The sequence below is a fragment of the Microcebus murinus genome, chromosome 2 (assembly GCF_040939455.1).
Source record: "Microcebus murinus isolate Inina chromosome 2, M.murinus_Inina_mat1.0, whole genome shotgun sequence".
Classification (NCBI taxonomy): Eukaryota; Metazoa; Chordata; class Mammalia; order Primates; family Cheirogaleidae; genus Microcebus; species Microcebus murinus.
In genome coordinates, this window is record NC_134105.1 from 125,028,016 (window position 1) to 125,056,009 (window position 27,994).

The 27,994-nt window shown below is 44.4% G+C and overlaps 1 protein-coding gene across 2 annotated transcripts; it reads right to left on the reverse strand.

Moving 5' to 3' along the window:
• Positions 1–27,994, reverse strand: NPHS2 (NPHS2 stomatin family member, podocin). Of its 2 annotated transcripts, XM_012772581.3 has the most exons (8): positions 27,721–27,994; positions 23,893–23,996; positions 12,873–12,945; positions 10,530–10,612; positions 6,496–6,699; positions 3,826–3,881; positions 2,069–2,147; positions 1–877 (listed from the first exon to the last, which is right to left on the reverse strand). In XM_012772581.3, exons 1-8 carry the CDS (start codon positions 27,992–27,994, stop codon positions 599–601), a joined length of 1,152 nt encoding a protein of 383 aa, XP_012628035.1. In that variant the 3' UTR covers positions 1–598. The 2 variants fall into 2 exon arrangements, with proteins under 2 accessions (XP_012628035.1, XP_075849335.1); XM_075993220.1 differs by lacking the exon at positions 6,496–6,699.

Sequence of the window (27,994 nt, forward strand, 5' to 3'; positions counted from 1 at the left end):
TGTGTGTATATATATATTTAGTTGTTCAGCTAATTTCTTTCTATTTTTAGTAGAGACGAGGTCTCACTGTTGCTCAGGCTGGTCTCAAACTCCTGAGCTCAAGCGACCCACCTACCTAGGCCTCTGCTAAGATCAGAGGCGCGAGCCTCGCCTGGCCAGAAGCCTGCTTCTGAAGCACAGAGTTACAGTAGAGTGTGACAAGCCAAGGAAAGGAGCTCGTAGAAAGGGCTGTGGGAGCTGCAATGACCTTGCCTAAGGGGCTGCGGCCATGCAGTAAAAGGCCATCTGAACTAAATTCTTGAGAAGTCAAAATTTAACCACATCTAGACTGAAAATCCTTTCCAAAGTAAAATGTTGACTAAAGCTCTCTCTCATAATTGTTCTGATTAGATGGTCCATCTAAAGTCGTTGCATGGCTTCTCTGTCATTACGTCATCTGACTGTCCTGTCACGTATGTTGCTGGGTTGTGGCTTCATGCCTTCCAGGGCACTCCCTGTGGCTGGCAGCCACAGGAAGGACAGGAAGTGAGGACAGAGGACTTCACTAAGGAATGTGGCAGGCCCCTTTACACTCACATTACCCTTTGCCCCATCCCCCCTATAACATGGGAGAGTCCTTCTTTTTAGGGTTTAGTGGCGCAGCAGGTTGGGAAGTATTTGGGAAGGGGAGGCTTCCCTGAGCTCTATTGCTGGGAGAAGACAGGAGACTCAGCAGGTCAAACGGCAGGGGCAAAACCACAGTGGGGGGCTTCTCTGCGGACAGAGACTGAAGGGCGTGGAGACACCAAAGCTGGGCGGCAGCTGGGGCGCCCGACAGAGCCTCCGCTGCCATCCTCAGGGACTCTGAGGCTGCCCGTTCCCCTTCTGCAGCGATCACCTAGGAAACAGATGTGGAGAGAAGCAAAGTCATCGTCTTTCATTCCATGAAGGTCTTAATCACTGTTCAGTGTGACCCAGCGAACAAGCACCGAGCATCCACTGTGTGGCAGGCATTGTTGGGCACAGAACAGGTGCGGCCTTTTTTCTGAAGGACTTGAGCTAGGGAGATAGATTAAACTATTAATTGTAATTTAAGGTAGAAGTTGTTAAGGGCCATAAATGAAGGGGACTTATTAATGCCTGGTGGGCCTTGGAGGATCAGTAATATTTTGTCAATATAGAGGAAAAGTTGGCCAGCATCCCAGGCAAAGGCATGGAATTAAGAAAGGCGACTCCCAACCTGGGCAAAATGAATGGACAAACTCTTCAGGAGAGAATGTGCCAGGATCATCAACGAAATGCTGCCTGAAAGTAGGCAAGTCCTCGAGGGCTAGGCTCCAAGATCTAAAAGTAACTCTGCCTTGGGGACCACTTTCTCTCTTTCCTCTTCCCAGTCTCCTCATTGCCCCAAAGTTATTGGTCCTCTTAAATGATTAGGATTTTTTCCTTACCTACTTCTGTTCTTTGAGAGAAATCTGCCTCCCCTGATTCCTCATTTTCCTCTTCCCAGCACCCACCCAGCCATACTTCAATTATGAGAAGCTGTTGGCAGCCAGATCTTTGTTTCTCACTGGCATGCCTGAGTAGGGGCTATGCGTAGCACAGCCTTCTCTTGGCCCTGGCGTTGAGGGCATTGGGCCTTGATCATGGTTGTCGCTCTAAAACTCGCACCAAGCTAGCGTATAGTTCTGGGCTAACCTAGAAGTCATGAACCTAGACATGATAAGTGACTGAGATTATTATTCAGGGAAAGATGCCAGCACTAGAGAAGAGGGATGGGATGATGTTTGCGGAAGAGATGCCTTTAAGGAGAGGGAGTGAAGGCAAGGGTCAAGGAGGAGGTGGTCACTGTTATCAGAGAGAAGGAGAGAGGTTGCATTAGTCGGTTAGGAAGCTATTAACACACTTTAAGAGAGTAATTTAGTAGAGCGGTAAGGAAATGCACCAGATCCTGCCCTGTGCCCGGCTGAATACAAGGTAAAGAAGCAAAGGGGAAATGTTCTCCATGAGCAGGCCTTCTTTTGGATTCTCGGGTGCTCTTTGAAGGGCAGTTTCGGTGGGAAGGTAAGAGTGCTCAGCACTGGCTCACCCGCACTTTGGCCTGTCTTTGAGCCTCGGCTTCCACAGCCAGCGAGTGCTGAAGCGCAGCCGGCAGCCTCACATCCTTACTGAAAAAGAAAGAACATAGGCGTGTAGGTGTGCAGCAGTGGAGCAGGAGCCAGGGCTTTGCACAGACTTGCAACTCTCTCTGCTGTTTTCTCACGCCGAGGAGCAAACTCGAGTTAACAGACTTTGCAGTGCCTAGACCTGCGAGGCAGAACGTACACAGAGAAGAGCATCTCAGATGCTGGTGGCTCAGCTGTAGGTTCATGTTATTGCTGATGCTGCAGCAGAGCTATCATTTTCTCTTTAGAAGCACAGCAAAGTTTGTGTTGATAAGTTGTGCTCATTTTTCCCGCTTAGGATTTAATCTAAACTACAACTGTTAAATTTGAACAATGAAAAACAATCTTGAAGAGCTATACTATTAAATAACAAAGATAAGAGGAATTCATCTAAGTTTATAAAAGAGAAGGATTGATTTTGAAAAGGGCAGAACTGACCAAATAAAAATACTTAAATGCATTGTCTAAAAGATATAAACTTGTCTTTTTTCCCTGATTATAACTATGAAAATGTATATATGAAAAACCATTTAGCAGTTCTTCAAAAAGTTAAATATAGTTACCATATGACTCAGTAATTCCACTCCTAGGTATGAACTCAAGAGAACTGAAAACACATTCACGCACAAAAATTGCAAATCAATGTTCATTGTAGCATTATTCATAATAGCCAAAAAGTGGAAACAACCCAAATGTCCACCAGCTGATGAACAGATAAACAAATTGTGGTATAGCCATACAACAGAATACTATTTGGCCATCAGAAATAATGAAGTGCTGATTCATGCTACACTATGTCTGAACTTTGAAAACATCATGCTCAGTGAAAAGAAGCCAGACACAAAAGGCCATATGTTATATGATTCTGTTTATGTGAAATGTCCAGGATAGGGAAATCCATTGAGACAGAAACTGAAGTAATGGCTGCAAAGGGCCTGAGCACTGAGGGGTGAAGGGGGGTTTCCCACTTAGTGAGTATAGGCTTTCTTTGGGGAGTAATGAAAATGTTCTGAAATTAGATAGTAGTGATGGTTGTACTGCTTTGTAAATATACTAAAACCACACTTTTAAATGGTTAAAGTGGTAAATTTTATGTGAATCTTATCTAAAAAAATTTTTAGATACATAGAGAAAAAAACATGAGAATAATTTGCTCAGATGTTACAGGGGAGGCCAGGCACGGTGGCCCACGCCTGTAATCCTAGCACTCTGGGAGGCCAAGGTGGGAAGATGGCTCAAGGTCAGGAGTTCAAAACCAGCCTGAGCAAGAGCGAGACCCTGTCTCTACTAAAAATAAAAAGAAATTAATTGGCCAACTAAAAATATATAGAAAAAATTAGCCAGGCATGGTGGCGCATGCCTGTAGTCCCAGCTACTCGGGAGGCTGAGGTGGAAGGATTGCTTGAGCCCAGGAGTTTGAGGTTGCTGTGAGCTAGGCTGACGCCACGGCATTCCAGCCTGGGCAACAGAGTGAGATTCTGTCTGAAAAAAAGAAAAAAAATGTTACAGGGTTTGTGTTAGGGCTATGAGATATTAGGTCATTTTTTTCTCTTTTTCCAAATTTATGCTAATATGGCCATAATTAATGCTCAATAAAAATAACTTTTCAAATGAAAAATTTAACATTAAACCAAATATTTTCCTTTATCATACTGTTCTTCCCAGTTAATTTCCTACCCACATTTCTGTTCTCTCCACTTTGATTCCCCAAATACAGGTCACTGAATCCAAGGCAACCTGTGGAGGGAAGAGTTCAGATGTCAGTGAGAGCCTCCAGGTGTGAGCAGAGCAGGTCTAACTAAGCACTGTTGGCCACTGTTCTGTACTAAGAACATTTCCTTTCAAAGAACATTATTTGCCTGCTTTGTTTTGTTTAACTTCATTGTGAAGTCCCTTGTGAAGAGCTGTTTAACTTGCATAATGCCACTCAGTAAATTTATGTGGAATTAAAGATGGTGTGGTAATGAGCAAATTGGTATTAACTGATCAATACCCAAGTGGACATATAGGAAAAACATTTATCGGGTGTCGGGCAGGGGGGAGGGGGGAGGAGGGATGGGTATATACAAACACAATGTGTGAGATGTGCAGCGTTTGGGGGATGGTCACGTTTGAAGCTCTGACTTGTGGGGGGTGGGGTGGCAAGGGCAATATATATAACCTTAACATTTGTACCCCCATAATATGCTGAAATAAAAAAAAGATGGTGTGGTAAATTGAATAATAGCCCCCAAAGATGCCCATGTCCCAATCCCAGGAACCTGTGACTGCTACCCCAAGAAGGACTTTGCTGATGTGATTAAGTTAAAGGATCTAGAAATGGGAGATTATCCTGGATTATCCAGGTGGGCCCTAAATGTAGTCACAAGTGTCCTTATGAGAGGGAGGCAGGGGAGATTGGACTACAGAGGAGAAGGTGATGTGACACGGAAACAGAGACGGCAGTGATGCAGTGTGAAGATGGAGGAAGGGGCCACAAACTGAGAAATGCAGGCAGCCACTAGATGCTGAAAAAGACAAAGAAACAGATTCTTCTCGCAGAACCTCCAGAAGGAAACAGTCCTGCTGACACCCTGACTTTAGCCCAGTGAAAATGATTTTGGATTCTGGTCTTCAAAGCTGTAAGAAAATAACTTTTTTTGTTTTTGTCTTAAGCCACCAAGTTTGTGGTAATTTGTTACAGAAGCAACAGGAATTAATACAGATGGCATATTTGTTTAATCTGTTTTAAAATGCATTTATTAGATAGCCAGCGTTTCTTGCCTCTCTTCCAAATGGCTTTCATTCATAGGGTGTTTTAATAAATCCTGAGATTAGTGCAGTGAGGACCTTTAGAAGAGTGACTAATTTGGGGGATTAGTGAGAGTAGGAAAGTTGACAGAAACATCACAGAGGAGTTAGTATCTTAAAGGGCAAATAAGATTTTGCCAGTGGAGACAGGGAAGTAGTCAATGCAGAGGAAATAGCCCCAGAAGAGGCATGGAAGTGTATGTATAAGTGCTGAATGCTGGAAAAACATGAAGTAGAGTTCTAGATTCAGTGGAGGAAGGATGGCAAAAGGTGAGGCTACTACAGTTGGGTCATTTCTTCATTCATCCAAAAAACATTATCTGTCTGCTGTCTGACAAGCCCATGCTGAGGACAAAGAGATGGATAAAATAGGGCCTCTGCCATTATGGAGTTTATAATCTGGGAAGACTAACGTGTAAATATAGACCATCCCCAGCTTATGATGGTTCAAATTATGTTTTTTTTTTTTTACTTTATGATGGGTTTATTAAATGCATTTTCAACTTATGATATTTTTAATTTACAATGGCCTTTTTGTAACACAGCCTTATTGTAAGTTGAGGGATATCTATCTATCATCTATCTATCTATCATCTATCTATCCATCTATCTATATTATTAATATAATTCAATGTAACAAGGGCAAGCCTGAATGCCAAGCATCTGGACTTTATTCTTTAGAGGAGAGGGATAAATAAGGAAGAGAGGGTGAAGGGGGGTGTCCTTCATGGGACAGAATCATTATCAATGCTTATAATTCTTAGGGTCCCTCCAGTTGAGGTCCTCCTTCCCGCTAGACGTGATTCACAATCTCCTAGTCCAGTTCTGCGCCTGACTTCCTCCATGGCTTCAATGACAGGCTGCAGAGCTGCTGGTCATTGTCACTTGACTGGCCTGCTGCCTGGAATCCTGCTTTCTTCTCACTTCCTTCTTAATATTAATACTTTTCCCAACTTGTCTTGGTAAGAATCAAAGAAGCCTACCCTGGCCATGGAGAGATTGCTGGGCTTACTGCCTGTGGGCCACATGCCGCACCTTGCTCTTCTTCCCTAATTCCAGATCAATTAAATCTAGACAATTGATTGGATAGTTAATCATGCAAGAGTCTAGGACATCTTACCTCTTTTTATCTGAAAGTCTTATTTGAACTCGTTATTTAACTTAGCACACACTATGCTTGTGTCCCCAGCTAGAATGTAAGTTCCCAGGGACCATGCCTTCTCAGCTTTGTGTGCCATCAACCCTTCCTCCCCACCAGCGCCCACCACTCCTGTCAACAACCATTCCCAACACTGTGCTATGTGACTACTTCACAACGAATTTAAAGTCACTTGGGGAGAGTTGAGAGCAAAAATTGTGACAATGATTGACTCGCCAATGCTGTACTAGTGACTGTAATTGACTGAGGGTCAATTTGGCAACCGCTGAACTAGCTATAAGCTCCCTAAGGAATGGTATCTTGAACAGTGAATGCCTGGCACATGGAAGATTTAACAAATGGCCAATAAACAAATGAATAAAATATATTTCAACATATTTAATATTACATTTATGTATGTACCTTTACATCTTGGGCAATGCTTTTCCTCTCTAGAAGAATTTCAGTGAGGGATCGATGTGCTAGGAGACGCTTCATGGTGGTTTGCACAAGAAATTGGACAGCTTTGGACACGTGAGCAAGACTGCTTAGGAGAAGAGAGGCATTTTCCATTCGGTAATAGCAAACAGCATCTATCTCCATTATAAACATGTCTTTGGTCACAACCTAGGCAGAAAAATGTTCGGATGACAGGCTTAATTCTTGGGCTCCATTCCCATGAGAGGACAAAGGAACTAAATGTATTCAAAGATAATTTTCTCAGTGTAAGATTATAGCAAAGAAAAAAAAAGAATAGTTGACCTGCACTTCATTCAAAATAGACATGTTTTTGAAAATTATGGAATTTTTTGTTTTTTGAGATAGGGTCTCTCTTTGTTGCCTGGGCTGGCTGGAGTGCAGTGGCGTCACCATAGCTCACCACAGCCTTAACTCCTGGACTCAAGTGACCCTCCTGCCTGAGTCTCCCAAGTAGCTGGGATTACAGGCATGCGCCACCAGGTCCAGCTAATTTTTCTGTTTTTAGTAGAGACAGTATCTTGCTATTGTCCAGGCTGGTCCTGAACTCCTGGGCTCAAACGAGCCCCCCACCTCTGCCTTCCAAAGTGCTAGGATTACAGGTGTGAGCCACTGTGCCTTACCTGAAAATTATGGAATTTTTATTAAATACACTAGTGAATTCACAATTTAAAGGAATCCTGTTATAATCCTTTTGTTAGAAAATTCAGGAATAATTTTCTTCTCTGAGAACATTCATTTGATTCTGTATCAGGTCTTTGTAAACTGATGCCAAAAAAAAATATCTGCTAAAAGAGAAACATGTTCTAGGAAACAAGCAATCTAATGCATTGCTTGCCAGACTGTGCACTAGGGGGCAATTTGGTGACACTTATCAAAAGCTCTAAAAGATGCATATTCTTAACATTTCCATTTGCAGATATTTATCAAAAAGGTCATATTTTAGGGATTTAGCTAGAATGATATTATTCACATATTCCTTATTGGAATTAAAAAATGGGAAGAATTTAACATCAACAATAGGGAATTGGTTGAATAAATTGTAATACAGCCACAGAATAAAATGCTATGTGTCTCTTTAAAGGAGTAGAAATATAGCTAATATAGGAAAAGATAATCACAATATATTGTATAAAAAGGCATGTTACAAAATAGTATATATTTCAAAGTACTTTCAGCATAAAAAAAAAAAAACAAAAAAAAACAAAATAGTATATATGGTATGATACAATACATATATATGTGTATATATTATACACATACGTAAATATATATCAATATTTTTATTTGTAAAATATTACATTAAATATTTATTTAATATAAATATTAATATAACCACATACATAGAAAAGTCTGAAAGTATACACTCCAAATATCAAGTTATCTGTGGGTAGTAGGATTAGGGGTAAGATTTTTTTGCATTTTCTAAATTGTGTTAAAATACACAAAACTTACTATCTTACCCATTTTAAGTGTAGAGTTCGGTGATATTAAATGCATTCATAATATTGTGACTGCTGTCCCCACCATCCAGCTCCATAACTCTCTTTATCTTGTAAAGCAGAAACTCTGCACCCATTAAATAATAACTCTCCATTTTCTCCTCCTCCAGCCACCAACCATTCTACTGTCCCTGTGATTTTGATTACTCACAGTGCCTCACATATGTGGAATCATGTGGGATTTATCTTTTTGTGACTGCTTATTTCACTTAGCATAACGTATTCAAGGTTCATCCATGTTGTAGTGTATGTCAGAATTTCCTTTTAAGGGCTGAATAATGTTCCATTGTATGTATGTATGACCTTTTGCTTATCCATTTATCTGGTGATGATCACTTGGATTGCTTCCACATTGTAGCTGTTGTGACTGATGCTGCCATGAACATCTGTGTAGTTTTATTTATTTCTTTTGTTTTATTATCTAAATTAAGCTTTTTTTTAAAAAAAACATAGTTTCTTTTTACCCAAAGAAAGAATGAGAAAGAACCTCAGCGGGAAACAATTTAGGAAAGACTTATAAATCTGAATCACTGTTAGAAAAATCTGTATATTATCTCTATTTTTCTTTTTTAAAAATTTTAATTTGGTAAAATATAGATAACATAAAATTTACCATCTTAAGTGTACACTTTGTAGTGTTAAATACATTCACATTGTCGTGCAACCAACCTCCAGAATTCATTTCATCTTGCAAAACTGAATCGCATTAAACAATTCACCAATCCCTCCTCCCCCTGTCTCTTGTCAACCAGCATTCTAATTTCTGTCCCTGTGACTTTGACTGCTCTAGGTACCTCATATAAGTAGGATTATAAACTATTTGTTCTTTTGTATACAGTGTGAAACTGAATTATTTCATTTAACATAATATCATCAAGATTCGTCCATGGGGTAGAATATGTCAGAATTCTCAAGGCTGAATAATATTTCATCATAGGTTATATATCACATTTTGTTTATCTATTCAGCCATCAGTGGACACTTGGGTTGCTTCTACCTTTTGGCTATTGTGAATAATGCTGCTATGAGCATAAGTTTACAAATATTTCTTCAAGACCTTGCTTTCAATTCTTTTAAATATATATACAGAAGTAGAATTGGTGGGTCATATAGTAATGCTATTTTTAACGTTTTGAGGAGCTGCCATACTGTTTTCTATAATGGCTGCACAATTTTACATTCCTACTAACAGTGTACAAGGATTCCAATTTTTCTACATCCTCTTTAATACTTGTTATTTTCTGTTTTTTTTTAAAGCTAGTAGCCATCTTAATGGGTATGAAATGGTATCTTGTTGTGGTTTTGATTTGCATTTCCCTAGTGACTAGTGATGTTGAACATCTTTTATCTGTTTGTTGCCCATTTGTATATCTTTTTTTTTTTTTTTTTGAGACAGAGTCTGGCTTTGTTGCCCAGGCTACAGTGAGTGCCATGGCGTCAGCCTAGCTCACAGCAACCTCACACTCCTGGGCTCAAGCAATCCTCCTGCCTCAGCCTCCCGAGTAGCTGGGACTACATGCATGCACCACCATGCCCAGCTAAGTTTTTCTATATATATTAGTTGGCCAATTAATTTCTTTCTATTTATAGTAGAGACAGGGTCTCGCTCTTGCTCAGGCTGGTTTCGAACTCCTGACCTCGAGCAATCCGCCCGCCTCAACCTCCCAGAGTGCTAGGATTACAGGTGTGAGCCACCGCGCCCGGCCCCATTTGTATATCTTCACCTTCTTTGTATGTCATCTTTGGAGAAATGTCTGTTGAAGTCAATATGAGTCAGTGTTCTCCAGAGAAACACACACACACACACATATGTAGAGGAGAGAGAAAGAGAGAGAGAGAGAGATTGATCTTAAGGAATTGGCTCATGTTATTGTGGGGGCTGGCAAGTCCCAAATCTTCAGGCTGGAGCCAGGGAAGAGTTGATGCTGTCTACTGGCAGAATTCCCTCTTCCTCAAGAGGAAGTCAGTTTTTTCTTCAGGCTTTCGACTGATTGGATAAGGCCCACTCACATTATGGAGGATAATCTGATTTACTCAAAGTCTACTGATTTAAATGTTAATCTCATCTTAACAAATACCTTTACAATAACATCCAGATGTGTTTGGCCAAATATAGGTCAAATGATCATGGCATAGCCAAGCTGACACGTAGGATTAACCATCACAAAGTCCTTTGCCCATTTTTAAATCAGGTTGTTTGCTTTTTTTGTCATTGAGATGTATGAGTTCTTTGTACATCCTGGATATTAACCCATTATGAGATATATCATTTGCAAGTATTTTCTCCCATTCTGTAGGTTGCCTTTTCACTCTGTTGATTGTTACCTTTGATGCAAAAAGTTTTTAATTCTGATGTAGTCCATATCCCCACTTTTCTTTCCTACTTTTAAACATAATTAGTCATTTTTCCCTGGGCCAGTGTTGGTCAGTAGGCAATGGAAAATGTAGAGAAAAAGCAAAATCCACCCTTTGGCTTACCTCATGAAAGGGTATCTCCAAAGTTTGGAGACGAAGATCAACCTTGTGGTAGGTATCCAGGCAGGGCAAAAAAAAGAAAAGACCTAGAAGAAGGGGAGGGGGAAATGACAGGTGAATAGCTAGGATGAGATGTTTGGGGTTCACTTTTTCAGGGTCAAGTTGTATGCTGCATTGCTGTTTTTGGCTTCCAACTACACACAAACCATTGGGCAGTCCCACCTCCACCCCTACACTATCTTTGTTGTATCTGAGGTTACCATATAATTTGTTGCTCAATCTGAGACACTTTTGAGGGTAAAAGAAGAACACTATTACAACTTGCTCCAGGACAAGTGTAAAAGTGGATTATCCCCAGCAGATTGGGCTGTGTGATCACTTTAGTCACCATGTACAGCCCTCCAGATCTCAGTTACATGTCTGTCCCTTCACTAGGAGCTGTCTAAGTAGAATGTCCTATGCATTATTGTTAGTCTTAGTATCTGACTTAGGGCCTATTAGGTGCTCTTTAAAATTTTTTTTGAATCCACGAGTGTACCCAGGTGTCAAATTTTAGAGCCAGCAACATCTTTATGATATTTCTTAAAATGTGAACTCCTGTTTGTGACTAGCTTGGGCAACATAGGAGACTCCGTCTCTACAAAAAATAAGAAAAAAATTAGCCGGGCATGGTAGTGTGCGCCTGTAGTGCCAGCTACTCAGGAGGCTGAGGCAGGAGGATCACTGGAGCCCAGGAGTTTGAGGCTGCAGTGAACTATGACCAGACCAATGCACTCCAACCTGGGTGACAGAGTGAAATCTCATCTCTTAAAAAAAAAATAGTGAATTCCAAAATTAATTAGAATAGCAATATCATGATACCAGCCTTCTCATTGGCTAGTCCTCACCCAGGCAATATAATATACATGGTCAATGTGTAATACACATCCGTATATTAATTTATGGAGGTTTTCTGAGAGCCCATTGGTTGCTGTGGGCTCCCACAAGAGCCAAAGCTTTGTTGGGAGAAACAGAACCTCACAGAGCACAGGATCCATCTGGGGAGCAGCCCAGCTACTAGCCTTTCTCAGCCCCAGTCAAGAAGGTTCCCAAAACCAGGGACGGAAGAAGACATCCAAGTTCCAAGACATCCAAGAAGTAGACCCTTGGAACTACAGGATCTGGTTCCACTTTTGTATGGACGCATCTATTGGTTCTAAATATTCTAACTTTGATTTATTTTTTTTATTTTATTTTTCTTTTTGAGACAGAGTCTCGCTTTGTTGCCCAGGCTAGAGTGAGTGCTGTGGCGTCAGCCTAGCTCACAGCAACCTCAAACTCCTGGGCTCAAGCGATCCTGCTGCCTCAGCCTCCTGAGTAGCTGGGACTACAGGCATGCGCCACCATGCCCGGCTAATTTTTTCTACATATAATAGTTGGCCAATTGATTTCTTTTTTAATTTATAGTAGAGACGGGGTCTCACTCTTGCTCAGGCTGGTTTCTAACTCCTGACCTCGAGCAATCAGCCCGCCTCGGCCTCCCAGAGTGCTATGATTACAGGCGTGAGCCACCTCGCGCGGCCTCAAACTCTGATTTATGTTTCTTAGTCTGGTCTCTATTTTCTACTTGGTTTTGTAGGCCTGGTTTGGAACTTAGACCCTATCCAATACATGCACAATGGGACTTTGTTTCTTCTCATACCTTTCTGGCTGGCTTCGAACTTCAAACTGCAACTACTAGACTTTTTAGACTAACTGTGCTACTGTGCTTCAGACTAACTACACTACTATCTGTGCCCCATTAACAGCTTGGACTTCGGGATAGCACCTCCACTAGGTTTTAAGGTCCTGGAGATCAAGAGACCATGTCTCATTAATCCATATTCGTATCCCTGATAGTACAGTCTCTGAAACACAAGAAGTGCTCAATCTATGTTTCTTAAACCACACCAACTAAAGACCAATTTGTTACTTAGATGCTGAACTTTTCCTATCTCCCATGATTTGATCTGACCCCCAGGTTTCTGCAGTAGCTAAGCTTTTGTTTGAGAATTCATAGGAGTCTGATCATACGCACATTGTATTCAAACCAGTCCCAGCCATGGGTCCTAAACTGACTTGCTATTTCAGCCAGTCTGGTCCTAGCATGTGACTCTCTTTCTTTCTCTTGGCCATCTGTGACCTGGTAGTTATGCTCCCTGAATAATTTCTTAATAACCTGTATTATAGGTAACAGATTGGAAGATGCAGATATCGTGAATCAAGTCACTTCATGTAACCTGAAGTCCATATCACAAATACGCATGAATCAAAGAAATTGGCAAGTCAGGAGGTGGGGTGTTAAAAAAAAGAAAGGGTGTTTCTTACCAGGGCCTTTGGCTCTTCCAGGAAGCATATGTCCCAATCGGAATATAATTACTCTTTCATACTCCTGTACAACCTAAAGAGAAATTTAATACTTTCAAATTACTCCAAGAAAGAAAAACAAAGTCTTCAAAAGGCCTTGGCATAAGAGTAATCCTAGGTATCAGAAATCTTTTGTTTTGATAACCAAGAAAAAGTTTCTATTAATAAAGTTCTAAAATCTATATTTAGTAAGAGTACAATTTCAGAAACCAATGAAAAAGTACCACGTTAATTTTTGAGTGCAAGGATGGAATTTTGATTAAAGACTCATGATTATCTAAAAACTAATGTTTCTACTATGTCCAACTTTCCATAAATCAAAGAAATCTTATCAGGGCGTGTTTGATCTTGTATTTTACAATAAATTCTGCATTATTAGCTTGTATATATCAATTATATCACTCATTAGCTATTTAACAGAAAGAGGGAATATATTTTAATATCACTTGTGATATTTTATTTCAAACTGCAATTTTTTTCTCAGAGTGCTTCAAAATTATTCTATTGGATTTTATTTATTTATTTATTTATGTTTTGAGACAGAGCCTCGCTTTGTTGCCCAGGCTAGAGTGAGTGCCGTGGCGTCAGCCTAGCTCACAGCAACCTCAAACTCCTGGGTTCAAGCGATCCTGCTGCCTCAGCCTCCTAAGTAGCTGGGACTACAGGCATACGCCACCATACCCGGCTAATTTTTTCTATATATATTAGTTGGCAAATTAATTTCTTTCTATTTATAGTAGAGATGGGTCTTGCTCTTGCTCAGGCTAGTTTCAAACTCCTGACCTCGAGCAATCCGCCCACCTCGGCCTCCCACGCCTATATTAGGATTACAGGCGTGAGCCACCGCGCCCGGCTTCTATTGGATTTTCATTTGTCAATTCTCATTGGTGATAGATTTAGAAAAATTGGGTGTGTCCTGAAAGTGTGTAGAAGGTATTTTTAAGTGACAAAAAGAGATCTCTGTGTAGAAATGTTTGTCTGTGTAGAAATAAGAAAGTTTCTGCATACTACTTTGAAAATAAACTCCACTTTCTGGCCCAGTGTCAAAATCTGAGTTCTATTGCTTGTTTATCATTAACTTGTTGGTCTGTTTATTTTTATATATATTCTATCAGAGTATGAACTCCTTGATAATATGAAATAAATCATTTCTTCTCAATGCCTAAAAAAATGCCTGATACATAGTAAGTGTTCAATAAATAATGAAGAAAGGCTTAATTTGTGACTGTAGACAGTCATGTTCCTTCTTCATTCTCCCTATACTTTAAAAAGCTCCATTGAATAACTAAGCCAAATATAAAAACATAATAGAGACCAAAATAAACACACTTTGTAGTTTGTTTCTTAAGGTAACAGGTTCGACTACCTGTAAGTCCGCTGAAGTTAGGAACCATGTCTTGCTTGTCTTTGAGGCTTACAACTCCTGCGCCAGAACACTGCCTTGCTTGTTGGAACAGTAAGAACAAATGATAGAGTTTGGTTTCCAGAGTATACCCCAGCAATTCCCAGTTGCTTGGTTTCCTAGCAGTACTTATTTCTTTTCTGCTTGTATTGGAAGAAACAAATTCTTCCCAGAGATAAAGTCGGGAGTTTTACTCCTTCAAGACCTTGGTCAAATGTAACTGCCTGGTTCTACTACTGTCTTTTACTCAGTTGGCTTCTTAGGCTTTACCATCTTAAGTGACCATATCTGAGAGCCTTTTCCACCAATCAGTGTTGGATCTTGTGGCAGTCAAACAGGTACTCAGATAACCCTTCAAGAAGAGCCTGCTGCCAACTATACACTGTCTGTAGGAGAGACATATTTTATATTCAAAGATATGAGTAGACTGAAAGTAAAAGAAAAAGCTATATCACACAAACAGAAACTAAAGGAGAGTAGAAGTGGATATACTAATATCAGGCATAATAGACTTTAAAACAAAGAAGCAAACATGTTACTGGCAATAAAGAGGGACATTGCCCCATTCAGTATGATGTTGGCTGTGGGTCTGTCCTATATGGCTTGTATCATTTTTAGGTAAGCCCCTTCTATGCCTATTTTATTAAGTGTTCTTATCATAAAAGGGTGTTGAATTTTGTCAAATGCTTTTTCTGCATCTATTGAAAGGATCATATAGTCTTTGTTTTAGTTTCTGTTTATGTTGTGAATTATATTTATAGATTTGGGTGTGTTGAACCATCCCTGCATCCCTGGGATGATTTTCGCATTCTACACATCTGATAAGGGACTGATAACTAGAATCTACTTAGAACTCATGAAAATCAGCAAGAAAAAATCAAACGACCCTATCAACAAGTGGGCAAAGGACATGAACAGAAACTTTTCAAAAGAAGACAGAATAATGGCCAACAAACATATGAAAAAATGCTCAACATCTCTAATCATCAGGGAAATGCAAATCAAAACTGCAGTGAGATATCACTTATCTCCAGTAAGAATGGCCTTTATCAAAAAGTCCAAAACAATAAATGGATGCAGAAAGATAGGAACACTCCTACACTGCTGGTGGAACTGCAAACTACTGCAACCTCTGTGGAAAGCAATATGGAGATACTGTAAAGTGATACAAGTAGATCTACCATTTGATCCAGCAATTCCACTACTGGGCATCTACCCAAAAGAACAAAGGACATTCTACAATAAAGACACCTGCACTTGAATGTTTATAGCAGCACAATTCACAATTGCAAAACTGTGGAAGCAACCCAAGTGCCCATCAATTCAAGAATGGATTAATAAAATGTGGTATATGTATTCCATGGAGTACTATTCAGCTCTAAGAAACAATGGTGATATAGCACCTCTTGTATTTTCCTGGATAGAGCTGGAGCCCATACTACTAAGTGAGGTATCCCAAGAATGGAAAAACAAGCACCACATATACTCACCAGAAATTGCTATTAACTGATCAGCACCTAAGTAGACACATAGGAATTACATTTATCAGGTGTTGGGCAGGTGGGGGAGGGAGGGAGGGGACGAGTATATACATCCATAATGAGTGAGATGTGCACCATCTGGGGGATGATCACACTTGAAGCTCTGACTTGAGGGGAGAGGGCATAACCTTAAAATTTGTACCCCCATAATATGCTGAAATAAAAAATAACTAAATAAAATTGGATACATAAATGTAAAAAAAAAAGAAAAGACAGACACTGTATGATAAAAAGGCCAATGCATTAGGAAAGTATAATAATGATGAGCACTTATGTACCTAAAAACAGAGCTCCAAAATACAAGAAGCAAAAACCAAAAGAACTGAAGGTAGAAATAAGAGTTGAAGACTTCAGTACTCCACTTTTAACAGTGGAAGGAACAACTGGACAGATGAAAAAGAAACAGAAGACTTGAACAACACTATCAATAAATAAAACTAACAGACATCGATACATAATCCCACCACCAACAGCAGAATACACATTCTTCTCAAGCATACATGAATGATCTCTAGGACAGATCATATATTAGGTGATAGAACAAACTTAAACAGATTGAAAAGGACTGAAATCATATAAAGGATATTCCTTGATTACAATGAAATTAAACTAGAAATAAATAACAGAAGAAAATTTGGGAAATTTACCAATATATGAAAAGTAAACAACACACTCTAACCAATGGGTTAAAGAAGAAATTACAAGGGAAATGAGAAAATATTTTGAGATGAATGAAAACAAAAATACAAGATACCAAAATGTATGGGATGTAACTAAAGCAGTACATAGAGGAAAATTTATAGCTGTAAATGTCTATAATAAAATAGAGGAAATATCTCAAAATAATACCCTAATCTACCTTAAAACACTAAAAATAAAAAAGCAAACAAAATATAAAGCAAATAGAAAGAAGAAAATAATATAAATTACAGTGGAAATAAATGCAGTGGAGAATAGAAAAATAATAGAGAAAATCAATGGAACTGAAGTAGATAGACCAAAGATGGCTCCTATAAATCTAAAAATGGAGTCAGTCTTGCTCTATTAGTAAAAGGTCCCGACCATGTAAAAAGTTCCCAGAGGAAGTTCCCAGAAGAGGGAGTCAAGGAGACCTGTTCCCAAAAAGAATAGAGAGGTCCTGTTCCAAGAAAAGTCCCTTGTCCCTCAATGTACCTTTCCATTGTTCACTTGATTAACGACTAACTGCAAAGTTCTGCTTCTGTGATTGCTCGCTTGCCTAGCTGCCAGCCCCTGAGGTATAAGAAAATCGCAAAGGCTTTGTTCGCTGCTGCTTCTCCCTCCTTGCATGGAGTGGTGACAGCCCCTGCGCAGGTATCAATAAACTAATTTGGCTGATTGTATGCTGGTGGTCCCCTTGATCCGCTGGTTTACAACAGAACCAAAAGTTGATTTTTTGAAAAGATCAACAAAATTAACAAATATTTAGCTAGTCTGATGAAGTAAAAAGAGAGAAAACTCAGATTATCAAAATCAGGAATGAAACAAGGGATCGTTACTACTGTCATCTCTTACAGAGATAAGAAAAGACTATAAGGGAAAAAGACTAGGAAAAACTGTATGCCAACACATTAGATATCTTAGATGAAATGGATAAATTCCTACAGAAACATAAACTAGCAAAACTAATTCAGGAAGAAAAAGAAAAACTGAAAAGTCCTATAAGTAAAAGACTGAATTAGTACTTTTAAAACTGACCACACTGTGGGGAAAGGGAACCCTTGTCCACTGTTGGTGGGAATATAAATTGACACAGCCATTATGGAAGACAATATGGAGGTTCCTCAGAAAATTAAAAATATAACTACCACATGATCCAGCAATCCTACTTCTGAATATATATACAAAGGAAATGAAATCAGTATCTTAGATATACAGCCCCATATTCACTGCAGCATTATTCACAATAGCCAAGATATGGAAACAACCTAAGTGTCCATTAATAACAGACAAATGAATAAAGAAAATGTGATGTATGCACATATACATATATGTACAGGGGTGTGTGTATATATATGTATGTTCATATACATGAACATTAATATTATTAAGTCTTTAAAAAGAAGGAAATCCTGCCATTTGCAACAACATGGATGAACTTGAAGGACATTATGCTAAGTTAGATAAGCCAGACACGGAAAGACAAATTAGCACATGCTTGCACTTTTATGTGGAATCAGAAAAAGCTGAACCCATAGAAGCAGAGTGGAGGGCGGTCACCAGGGCTGGGGCGGGGGAGGAGGTGCTGCTCAAGGGCGCGGGTTCGGTTACGCAGGAAAAGCACGTTCTGGGAGCTAAGCACGGTGTGCTGACTGGAGTCATAGCGAGGACAGTTGGGTCTCCAGGGCGCTTACCACACACGATCACAATTATGTGAACTGATAGGTTAATTAGCTTGATTATGGTAATTATTTCACAATATATGTCTATCAAAACACCAATCGCATACCTTAAATATATATAATTTTTATTCCCCTATACTTCAATAAAGCTGGGGGAAAAATTTAAAAAGATTTAAAAAAATTAAAACTTCGCACAGAAAAAGCTCAGGACCAGACGGATTCACTGGTGAATTCTGCCAAACATCTCACAAGGAATTAATACCAGCGCTCGGAGGCGGGGCGGGGCGGATGGCGGGCTCGGGAGGGCCGGCGCGCCTTGGGCGGGACTCGGAGGTGGGGCGGGGCAGCGCGAGGAGGTGTGGCGGTGCCCTGCGGTGCGGGCTGGTGTGGGGCGGTGCAGGGCCAGGCGGGGCGGCGCGAGGAGGCGGGGTGGAGGCGGGTGGGGACGGGGCGGGGACGGGGCGGGGACGGGGCGGGGCAGGGGCAGGGCGCGCCGTGGGCGGGACTCGGAGGCGGGGCCGGACGGCGCGAGGAGGTGTGGCGGTGCCGTGCGGTCGCGGGGGCGGTGTGGGGCCCGGCCTGGCGGCACCAGGAGGCGGGTGGGGCCGGGCGGGGGCGGGGCGCGCCGTGGGCAGGACTCGGAGTGGGGACGGAGCGGTGTGGGGGCGGGGCGGCGGTGGGGCATGCCCTGGGCGGGACTCGGAGGCGGGGTGGGGCAGGGTGGGGTGAGGAGGCGGGGTGGGGTGGGGCGGGGCGAGGAGGTGGGGCGGGGCGAGGAGGTGGGGCGGGGCGAGGAGGCGGGGTGGGGCAGGGCGAGGAGGCGGGGTGGGGCGAGGAGGCGGGGTGGGGCAGGGCGAGGAGGCGGGGCGGGGCGAGGAGGCGGGGCGGTGTGAGGAGGCGGGGAGGTGCGAGGAGGCGGGGCGGGGCGAGGAGGCGGGGCGGTGTGAGGAGGCGGGGAGGTGCGAGGAGGCGGGGTGGGGCAGGGCGAGGAGGCGGGGCAGGACGAGGAGGCGGGGTGGGGCAGGACGAGGAGGCGGGGTGGGGCAGGGCGAGGAGGCCGGGCGGGGTGAGGAGGCGGGGCGGGGTGAGGAGGCGGGGCGGGGTGAGGAGGCGGGGCGGGGAGGTGCGAGGAGGCGGGGCGGTGTGAGGAGGCGGGGTGGGGCAGGGCGAGGAGGCGGGGTGGGGCGAGGAGGCGGGGCGGGACAAGGAGGCGGGGTGGGGTGGGGCAGGGCGAGGAGGTGGGGCGGGGCGAGGAGGCGGGGCGGGGCGGGGCGAGGAGGCGGGGCGGGGCGAGGAGGCGGGGGGGGGCGAGGAGGCGGGGTGGGGCAGGGCGAGGAGGCGGGGCGGGACGAGGAGGTGGGGTGGGGCAGGGTGAGGAGGCGGGGCAGGACGAGGAGGCGGGGCGGGGCGAGGAGGCGGGGTGGGGCAGGGTGAGGAGGCGGGGCGGGGCAGGGTGAGGAGGCGGGGCGGGGCAGGGTGAGGAGGCGGGGCAGGGCAAGGAGGCGGGGCGGGGTGGGGCAGGGCGAGGAGGCAGGGCGGGGTGAGGAGGCAGGGCGGGGTGGGGCAGGGTGAGGAGGTGGGGCGGGGCGAGGAGGCGGGGCGGGGTGAGGCAAAGGGGCGGGGCGGGGTGAGGCAAAGGGGCGGGGCGGGGTGAGGCAAAGGGGCGGGGCGGGGTGAGGCGAGGGGGTGGGGCGGGGTGAGGCGAGGGGGTGGGGCGGGGTGAGGCGAAGGGGTGGGGCGGGGTGAGGCGGGGCGGGGCGGGGCGAGGGGGCGGGGCGGGGCGAGGGGGTGGGGCGGGGCGAGGAGGTGGGGTGGGGCGGCGAGGAGGTGGGGCGGGGCGAGGAGGCGGGGCGGGGCGAGGAGGCGGGGCGGGGCGAGGGGGCGGGGCGAGGAGGCGGGGTGGGGCGAGGAGGTGGGGCAGGGTGGTGCGAGGAGGCGGGGCGGGGGGTGCAAAGAGGCGGGGCGAGGGGGCGGGGCGAGGGGGCGGGGCGAGGGGGCGGGGCGGGGAGGTGCGAGGAGGCGGGGCGGGGGGCGGGGCGAGGAGGTGTGGTGGGGCGAGGGGGCGGGGCAGCGCGAGGAGGCGGGGTGGGGTGGCGCGAGGAGGCGGGGCGGCGCAAGGAGGCGGGGCGGCGCAAGGAGGCGGGGTGGGGCGAGGAGGCGGGGCGGGGCGGTGTGAGGAGGCGGGGCGGTGTGAGGAGGCGGGGCGGTGTGAGGAGGCGGGGCGGGGAGGTGCGAGGAGGCGGGGAGGTGCGAGGAGGCGGGGCGGGGCGGGGCGAGGAGGGGGCGGCGCAAGGAGGAGGGGCGGGGCGAGGAGGCGGGGCAGCGGGGCGGGGCGGCGGGGCGGCCTGGGGCGGGCAGACCCGGAGGGCTTCGGTCTGGGCGCACGGGGAAGACTGCGGGGCCCTTCTTTCTTTTGTAGAAAAAGTTCTTTCAGAGTAAAGGTTCGCGATGGAATGTTCTGGGAGGCTTACCGGTCTTTCTCCCCTGCCCGCAGGCTGGCCTCCGGCTTCCCAGGCTTGGCGGCGCTGCAGCCCCGCCGCCTCCTGCCTCCACGAGGCACCGGGCAGCGGAGCGCGCTGTCTCTGCTCCCGGCCTCCCGTGGGGTTTTCCTCTCATCTTTCTAATTGGCAGAAGGTGCTGCTGCACGTTGGACACAGTGGTTTAGGGCCTTTTTTTTTTTTATTCAGAGCCACACTCTGTTGCCTGGGCTAGAGTGCAAGAGTGCCGTGGTGTCAGCCTAGCTCACAGCAACCTCAATCTTCTGGGCTCAAGCGATCCTCCTGCCTCAGCCTCCCGAGTAGCTGGGACTACAGGCATGCGCCACCATGCCCGGCTAAGTTTATTCTATTTTTAGTTGTTTTAGCTAATTTATTTCTATTTACAGTAGAGACAGGAGTCTCGCTCTTGCTCAGGCTGGTTTCGAACTCCTGACCTTGAGCAATCCACCCCCCAACCCCCTCCCAGAGTGCTGGGATGACAAGCGTGAGCCACCACGCAAGGCCGAGTGCCTTTTTTTTCTTGCTTCCCCCGCCACCTCCTTATCATGCCTTTCTCATTATTTGTTGGACTTAATTAAATATTTATGTTAAAGATTCTCTTAAACAGCATCCAAGGAATATTAGGGAGAGAAAGTCAGACCTGATTTCTTAGTTTTAGTCTGCCTGGGACCCTTGATAGCCTCACCTCTATTGCTGAAACTTGAAGAAGGCAGAGGGGATGAGGAGACCCAAGGCAGGATGCTTGGGATGCAGTTTAATAGTCATCTTTTAGGAAATAGAATTATAATTTGATCTGAATGCCGAATTGCAATCTGCTTTTAGAATGCTTGGGGCACTGTGTGATCTACATGGATAGCTGGCAGCTGGGTGGTAACATTTTGTCAGTGTCAACGGAAAAAAGCCAGGTCTGCAAAATAATTTTAAAGAGATTTATACTGAGCCAAATTTGAGGACCATGACCCAGAGCCACTGCCAAGAGGCCTTGGGCAAGTGGACTCGCTGTGGCTGGGTTATGGTTTGGTTTTTATACATTTTAGAGACAAGGGTTATGGGTAAAGCCATCAATTAATGTGTGGGAGGCACACATTGGCTTGGCCCAAAAAGGAGGGCCATCTCAAAGGGGGGGGGCTTACAGGTTATAGGTGGGTTTAAAGATTCTTTAGATTGTAATTGGCTAAAGACATGAAGCTTTGTCTAAAGACCTGGAATGTTTTAACATAAACTGTTTACCAGAGATAAGCCATGATTTGTTGCAAATTGAAGGCCTGCAGGTTTGTCTTGCATACCCTTAGGCCTGTTAATGGGTTACAAAGGAAGTCTCCAAGAAGGGAGGGGGGCATGATAAGGCCTGTCTGACCTCCCTCCTCTTGGCAGGCAACTTTGCCCTTGAATATTTTTTTGGCCACAAGGGGGTCCATTTAGTCAGCCGGTAGGGGTTGAGCATTTTAGTTCACATCAGCATCTCTTATTTTCCATTCGTTCAGAGTTTTATTTAGCACAGATTTAGACCTTTTAAGTCAATCTGAATGGGAATAACTTTTCTGATACATTGGTTGCTTTTTGTAAACATTGTCTGCATTATTATTTCTATTGGAAGAAGAAAAAGCAAATGGTGCAGTACAGTGGCTCTTAAGAGTCCACAACAGGTGCTATAATACTTCTAGCCAGTAATTGGATTTGTGGTTATAATATTTTTTAGTATTGATGGTTGAGATTCAATAATATATTTTTCCTTATTGGGTACATTGAAGTCTAACTTGGAATCAATAGTTTTTACTTGGACTTGAATGTGAAGGCAAGAGAAGCTTGAATTGCTGCTGCAACATGACCTCAAAGTTTTTCAAGTAAAAAAAAGGGAATTAATACCAATTTTTCACAAATTCTTCCAAAATATAGAACATAGGGAAATTTTCCAACACATTCTTTAAGGCCAGTGTTATCCTGATACAAAACAAGACAGAACCATTACAAGAAAAATACAGATCAGTATCTGTTATGAATATATTAATGGATGCCAAAATCTTCAGCAAACTATTAGCAACCTGAATCAAGTAACATATAATAAGGATTATACAGCATGATCAAGTGGGATTTTAATATCCAAAAATTAATGGATAAGTAGCCCATGTCAATATAATAAGGGCCAAATACTATGTGATCATCTCAACAGATGCAGAAAATTCATTTGACAAAATTCAACACCCTTTCATGGAGGAGCAGGAGGGGAGGCGGAGGAGTGGTAGGGAAGGGAACAGGAAGCGGAAGAAGCCTCTGCTTGCCAATGAGCACAACCAACACCAGTCCCAGCAGCATCTGTAGTGTTTCATCAAGGACATGCTCTTCCTTGACAGCTCCAGCCAATGACTAAGAACATCCTTTGCTGGAGTCGTTTGTAAGACTAGGTCCTTGCCATTTTTGCCCATTGTGGGACTCCTATGAAGCAAACTTTGCTCTGAGGGTTCCTTTTGGGCTGGCCAAGACTTTCTTAAAGCTGCACAACAGTCTGAGGCTCTTTCTGCCAAATTTTTTCTTCTTCTTCTCACATCACAAGTGTCAGATCTGCATCATTGTCTAAAGACTTCCCCAGTCTACTCTTGTTCTCTCTCCCCTTAATCTTTCACAGGCAATGCCTCCCAATAAACTCCTTACTCTTCTAATTCAATCTTGGTGTGTGCTTCCTGAACTGACATGTCTTCATTTACTTAGGGGGCAATCATGTGTAACTGCCTGTGGGCCAAAGATAGCCATCACTCATGGTCTACAGAAGCAGCCAAAGAAGTTTCCTGGGAGTGTGAGGAGAGGATGTCATGAGCCAGTCTGGGCCAATCTTTGTGTGCAAATGAACTAGATGTAGCCCCTGCCCTGAAGGGCCTCTCAGTTTAATGGGAGAGATAGGGTGTCAACAAATATAATATGTGTGGTAAGTGCTAGAACCAAGTGAAAGCAGTGTGACACAGGAGCACAAGGAAGGGAATGATAGTCTGGAGGACTCAAGGAAGGCTTCACAGCTACATTTGAGCAAGGTTTTGAAGGAGTACAAGCTCTCCTGGAAGATGAGTTGGGAGTAAGGGCATTCCATACAGAGCAATGACATGTACCAAACACAGAGATGAGAATGGGCATGGTGCAGTGAGTGAGAGGCACCAGGAAATTTCCTACTGGGTCCTCATGGAATCTCACCTTTATGCAGAACCAGATGGAAACAGGAAAGGTCACAATGATGAAGAGCAGGGAAATGAGGACAAGAAGCCACTCACAGGCCCCTAAACCAGAGGTCTTGATGCCTTAAAAAGAAATAATAATTATATTGAAACTTCACCATATTCATTGACTAGCACTTGTTGGTCCAGTTCTTGGTACTGGGGTCAGAGAAGCTTGGAGATTTTCCTGGAAATATTAGAATGAGCCAGAATCAGAGTCATCCGAATTCCCAAGGCCCGGGGTGTTGTCTGTGTGAGCTTATAGAAAGTGGAAACAGGCTCCTAGAAAGGTGGTGGGGCACACTGCAACAGCACAGAATGGGAAGAAGGTCTAGGTTGCAGTTCTGGCTCTACCATTTCATATCCATATGACCTTAAGCAAGGCGCATGACCTTTTCAAACCTCAGTTTTCCCAACTGTACAATGCAGATACTAATATTTCATAACTATCTCATAATAACTGGCTCATGAGTTATATCTCCTATCTCTGGCATAAGGATAAAATGGCATACACACATAAAAAGCCCTGAACTGTGCTTTACATCTGTCAGCTTTGTTTGGTATTTGAAATGATTTGAACCACATGTGTCCAGAGGCTCATATTTCATGAAATAACTTCCCCTTCCAGTATCTGCCCTAATGTCTGAAATAACTCCATTAGAGCCCCTCTTTGGATGAAGGTCTTGATCTCCAGACAAGTCTCTGAAAATCATGTATATGGGGTAATAGTATCCGACTAATGTCTGTAAAAAAAGTTATAAGGAACTGGGGTGCATTTGATGCTTGGGTGATAAATGAAATGGTATCAAGGAAAGTCAGCCTCGAGAACACAAGCTTCTTGGGGGCTTATCTTGTTGACATTGTGCCCCCAGGCCTTAGAATAGTTCCTGACACAATATAGATGCTCAATAAATCTTTGTTGAATGTAGGAAAAAAGGAGAAGTGGATAGTGACAATGATTTATTAAATGTAATAGTTATGAAAATCTGAAGAATTTTAATCTTCAGGTACTAGAAAACTGGCCAAAGTGACACTAGTTGCCAGTTTAAAAATCTCATAAATAAAGCTGCAGCCCCCAACCCCCAGGATGGGGCCGTAGAGTTCCACTGTGCCGCCTCCCCTCCAACTCCCCCAACCCCTGCACATGGAAAACCCATGAAACTCCTGCCCAGGGCTTCCATGAAACTTAGGAGAACCCAGCTGCACAGCGGGAGGTGAGTGGTGGGAGCACAGCGAGGGAGGCTCCATCTGTGTTTACAGCTGCCCCGCTTCCCTCGCATCACCGCCTGAGCTCCGCCTCCACCACCCCACCCCCATCTGTGGAAAAACTGTCTAACATGAAACTGGTCCCTGGTGCCAAAAAGGGTGGGGACTGCTGTAGAGGACTAAAGATTAGGAAATGGTAAAAAGCTTATTTTTAAGGGATGGGGAGGAAAAGGATAAGTAATTGGTAGGCCTGAAAATTTGATATTCATGCTTGGAAAGATCATCACCAAATTGATGTGCAGATCACTTGAAGAGGACAGATATATAAGCTGCACCAGCACAAAAGCAAAATCAGCACTAAATGTCATAGTATGGCATTTCCAAAGGCTGTCCCCACAGAATACTAATCCCACAAGCTGCCCCACAAAGGAAAAGTTTCCTGGGCAAATGAGTTTAGAAAGTACTGGGCACTGTATCCCATTCCTGGAGTTCCCAATGCTTGTCAATATATTGAAGTTCTGAGAATCTCTGCAGTGAAGAATCATTCTTAGCTTTGTTTAATGTTTTGAAGCATTTGACCAGATAATATTTTCTCCAAGGAACATTCATTGATGTTCTATGGAACTTATTCCCCTCGGAATCCACTTGGGAAATGCTGCTCTGCCAACATCATATTAATTTTTATAATCTCAAGATACTAACTGCCATTTTTAATTAGTTACCAGTGGTAGCCATGGCAAGTAAAAATAAATGCACATACAGACCAAATTACATTTAATAAGTGTAGAAAGGCCTCAAATTCTTTAATACAGTAGTTAGGAATGTGAATAGAAACTGATTTCTATACTCGAAGCTAACTTAAAGCTTTACTCACAAAATATTATTCTCTTGGAATAAGTTGCTTTAATATCCAGTTTGGTTTAAGTTAATAGCGAAACATTAAAAGTTGAAGCAGGAAAAGCCTTTAGACATAGTCCAAGAATCCCCCAAATTTTAGAAAGGTGACTCCTGTCTCAAGTAGCCTGCGAATGGGGGAGAGGCGCTAAGTGAGAAAAAGGAGGTGCTGTTGCTCCCTATTCCCTGGGAACAGGGCAAACCTCTCTGACACAAAGGCGGCCTCATCCTTAGTGGGACTTCTCACCCATTTTGGAGGGGTCTCTTGCTCTAGATACTTTGTAGCTGGAGAGATTGAGGCCCACAAAGGTGCCCAAGACCACAGCTAGTTGGTAGCTGGGACCATGACCAGAAATCAAGGGCAGCACCATGCAAGGGGGAATTCTGGCTTTCCACTTCCCAGCTATGGGACTTGGTTACTTAATTTCTTATCTGTAATAAGAGAATGACAAGGGATTAGATAACTCAGTAAACATCTAGTGTGTGCTTGGCATATAGCAGGGGTTCCATAGATGGCTGTTCCCTTCCTTGCCTACCATATCACTGTGATCTGCCACACAACAGCTATGAGCCCTCTAATCGCGACATTGCTATAGCATTGAACACAACTCTTTAATGACTAGAATTTTCTGACTGATGAAAGGGCATCAACTGGGCAAAACAATATTAACATGGCGCATTTGAACTACATCCCAAGTACAGAAATCTTTCTCAAATTGTAGCTTTCAGTGATCCAGCCTGTACCTCATTACTGGTAGTCAGGAAATGTTAAAACTTTGTAGCCAGCAGAAAGCAATATACACACTATTCTTTATTTATTTTCTGTTAAACATCTGTCATGCTACTACTTAAATTGAAATGATTTTTTCCTTCCATTCAAAAGGACTGGAGGTAGATAAATTTATTCCTAAGAGCTGCTTCACCTACGGAAGCAAAAGAGACACCTTTCTTTACATTCCCTCCTTTGATCTAACTTGCCTTTTTTTTTTTTTAGCTTGCAAGGATCCTGCTAAAATGGAGCATGTTTTTTGCTACAGGCTTTGTAAAAAGTGCTTTAGATGCCTTTTCTAATTTTATCCTCACTACTCTCTGAGGCAGCTACTGTTGTTATTTGATAATACTTAAGGCCCTTCCTGTGATCACATGGCCAGCAACCAGTTAAGCTGTGATATAAACTCAAGTCTGGCTCTTCCACTTGGCTTTTCTGCACCTGCTTTTTTTAAAAAAAAATTATTTAAAGAATTAACATCTCCAAAAATAGTTTAAAACATACTTAGGTAAGACTGAGGAGTGAGGAAGAGGAAAGAAGAATAAGCCACAGTAATGGCCCAGAGCACTCAGCTAATGCAAGTCTTTACTGAAAGTAGACGACCGCCCGTACGCCCTTCCAGGGCCGCAAAGACCAGCTTCGAGGTCCCTTTACCCTGGCGATCGGCCCCAGCCCGGGCTCACAGCCTCCCATGTCCGTCCGCGGCTGGGCCTGAGAACAGAGGCATGTAGTGACGCTACTTGGATTTCTTTTGATTACTTCGCACCACACCCTGGCAGGTAGCGGCTCTCACTCGCGCCCCTCTTTTCCTGGCAGCCCGAGCGTCCGGCGGGCGCTCTGGCTGCGGCGGCTCCTGCGGGGCGGCTCCGCCCACCTTGGGGCGTCCCGGGGGCCGGGAGGCGGCTTCCCCGCCGCGGAGCGACCTGTCTGCAGCCGTACCTTCCTCGGGCCGCTCGCTCTCGAGCAGCGCCACCAGCTCGGCGCCCTCCTCGCCGGAGCCGCGGACTTCATCCACGTCCACCACGGTGGCGGCGGGCGCGCGGCGCTCGCCCGGGCTCCGTGCCCGCCCGGAGCCCGTCCGCTCGGGCCTGGCCTCCCGGCGCCCGCGGCCTCCGCCGCCCCTCTCGGCCGTGGCCCTCTTGCTCTGTTTGCCGGGGGACCGGCCGCCTCGCCCGTGGGCCTCTCGTGAAGAGCTCCGCGCCCTGCTCTCCAT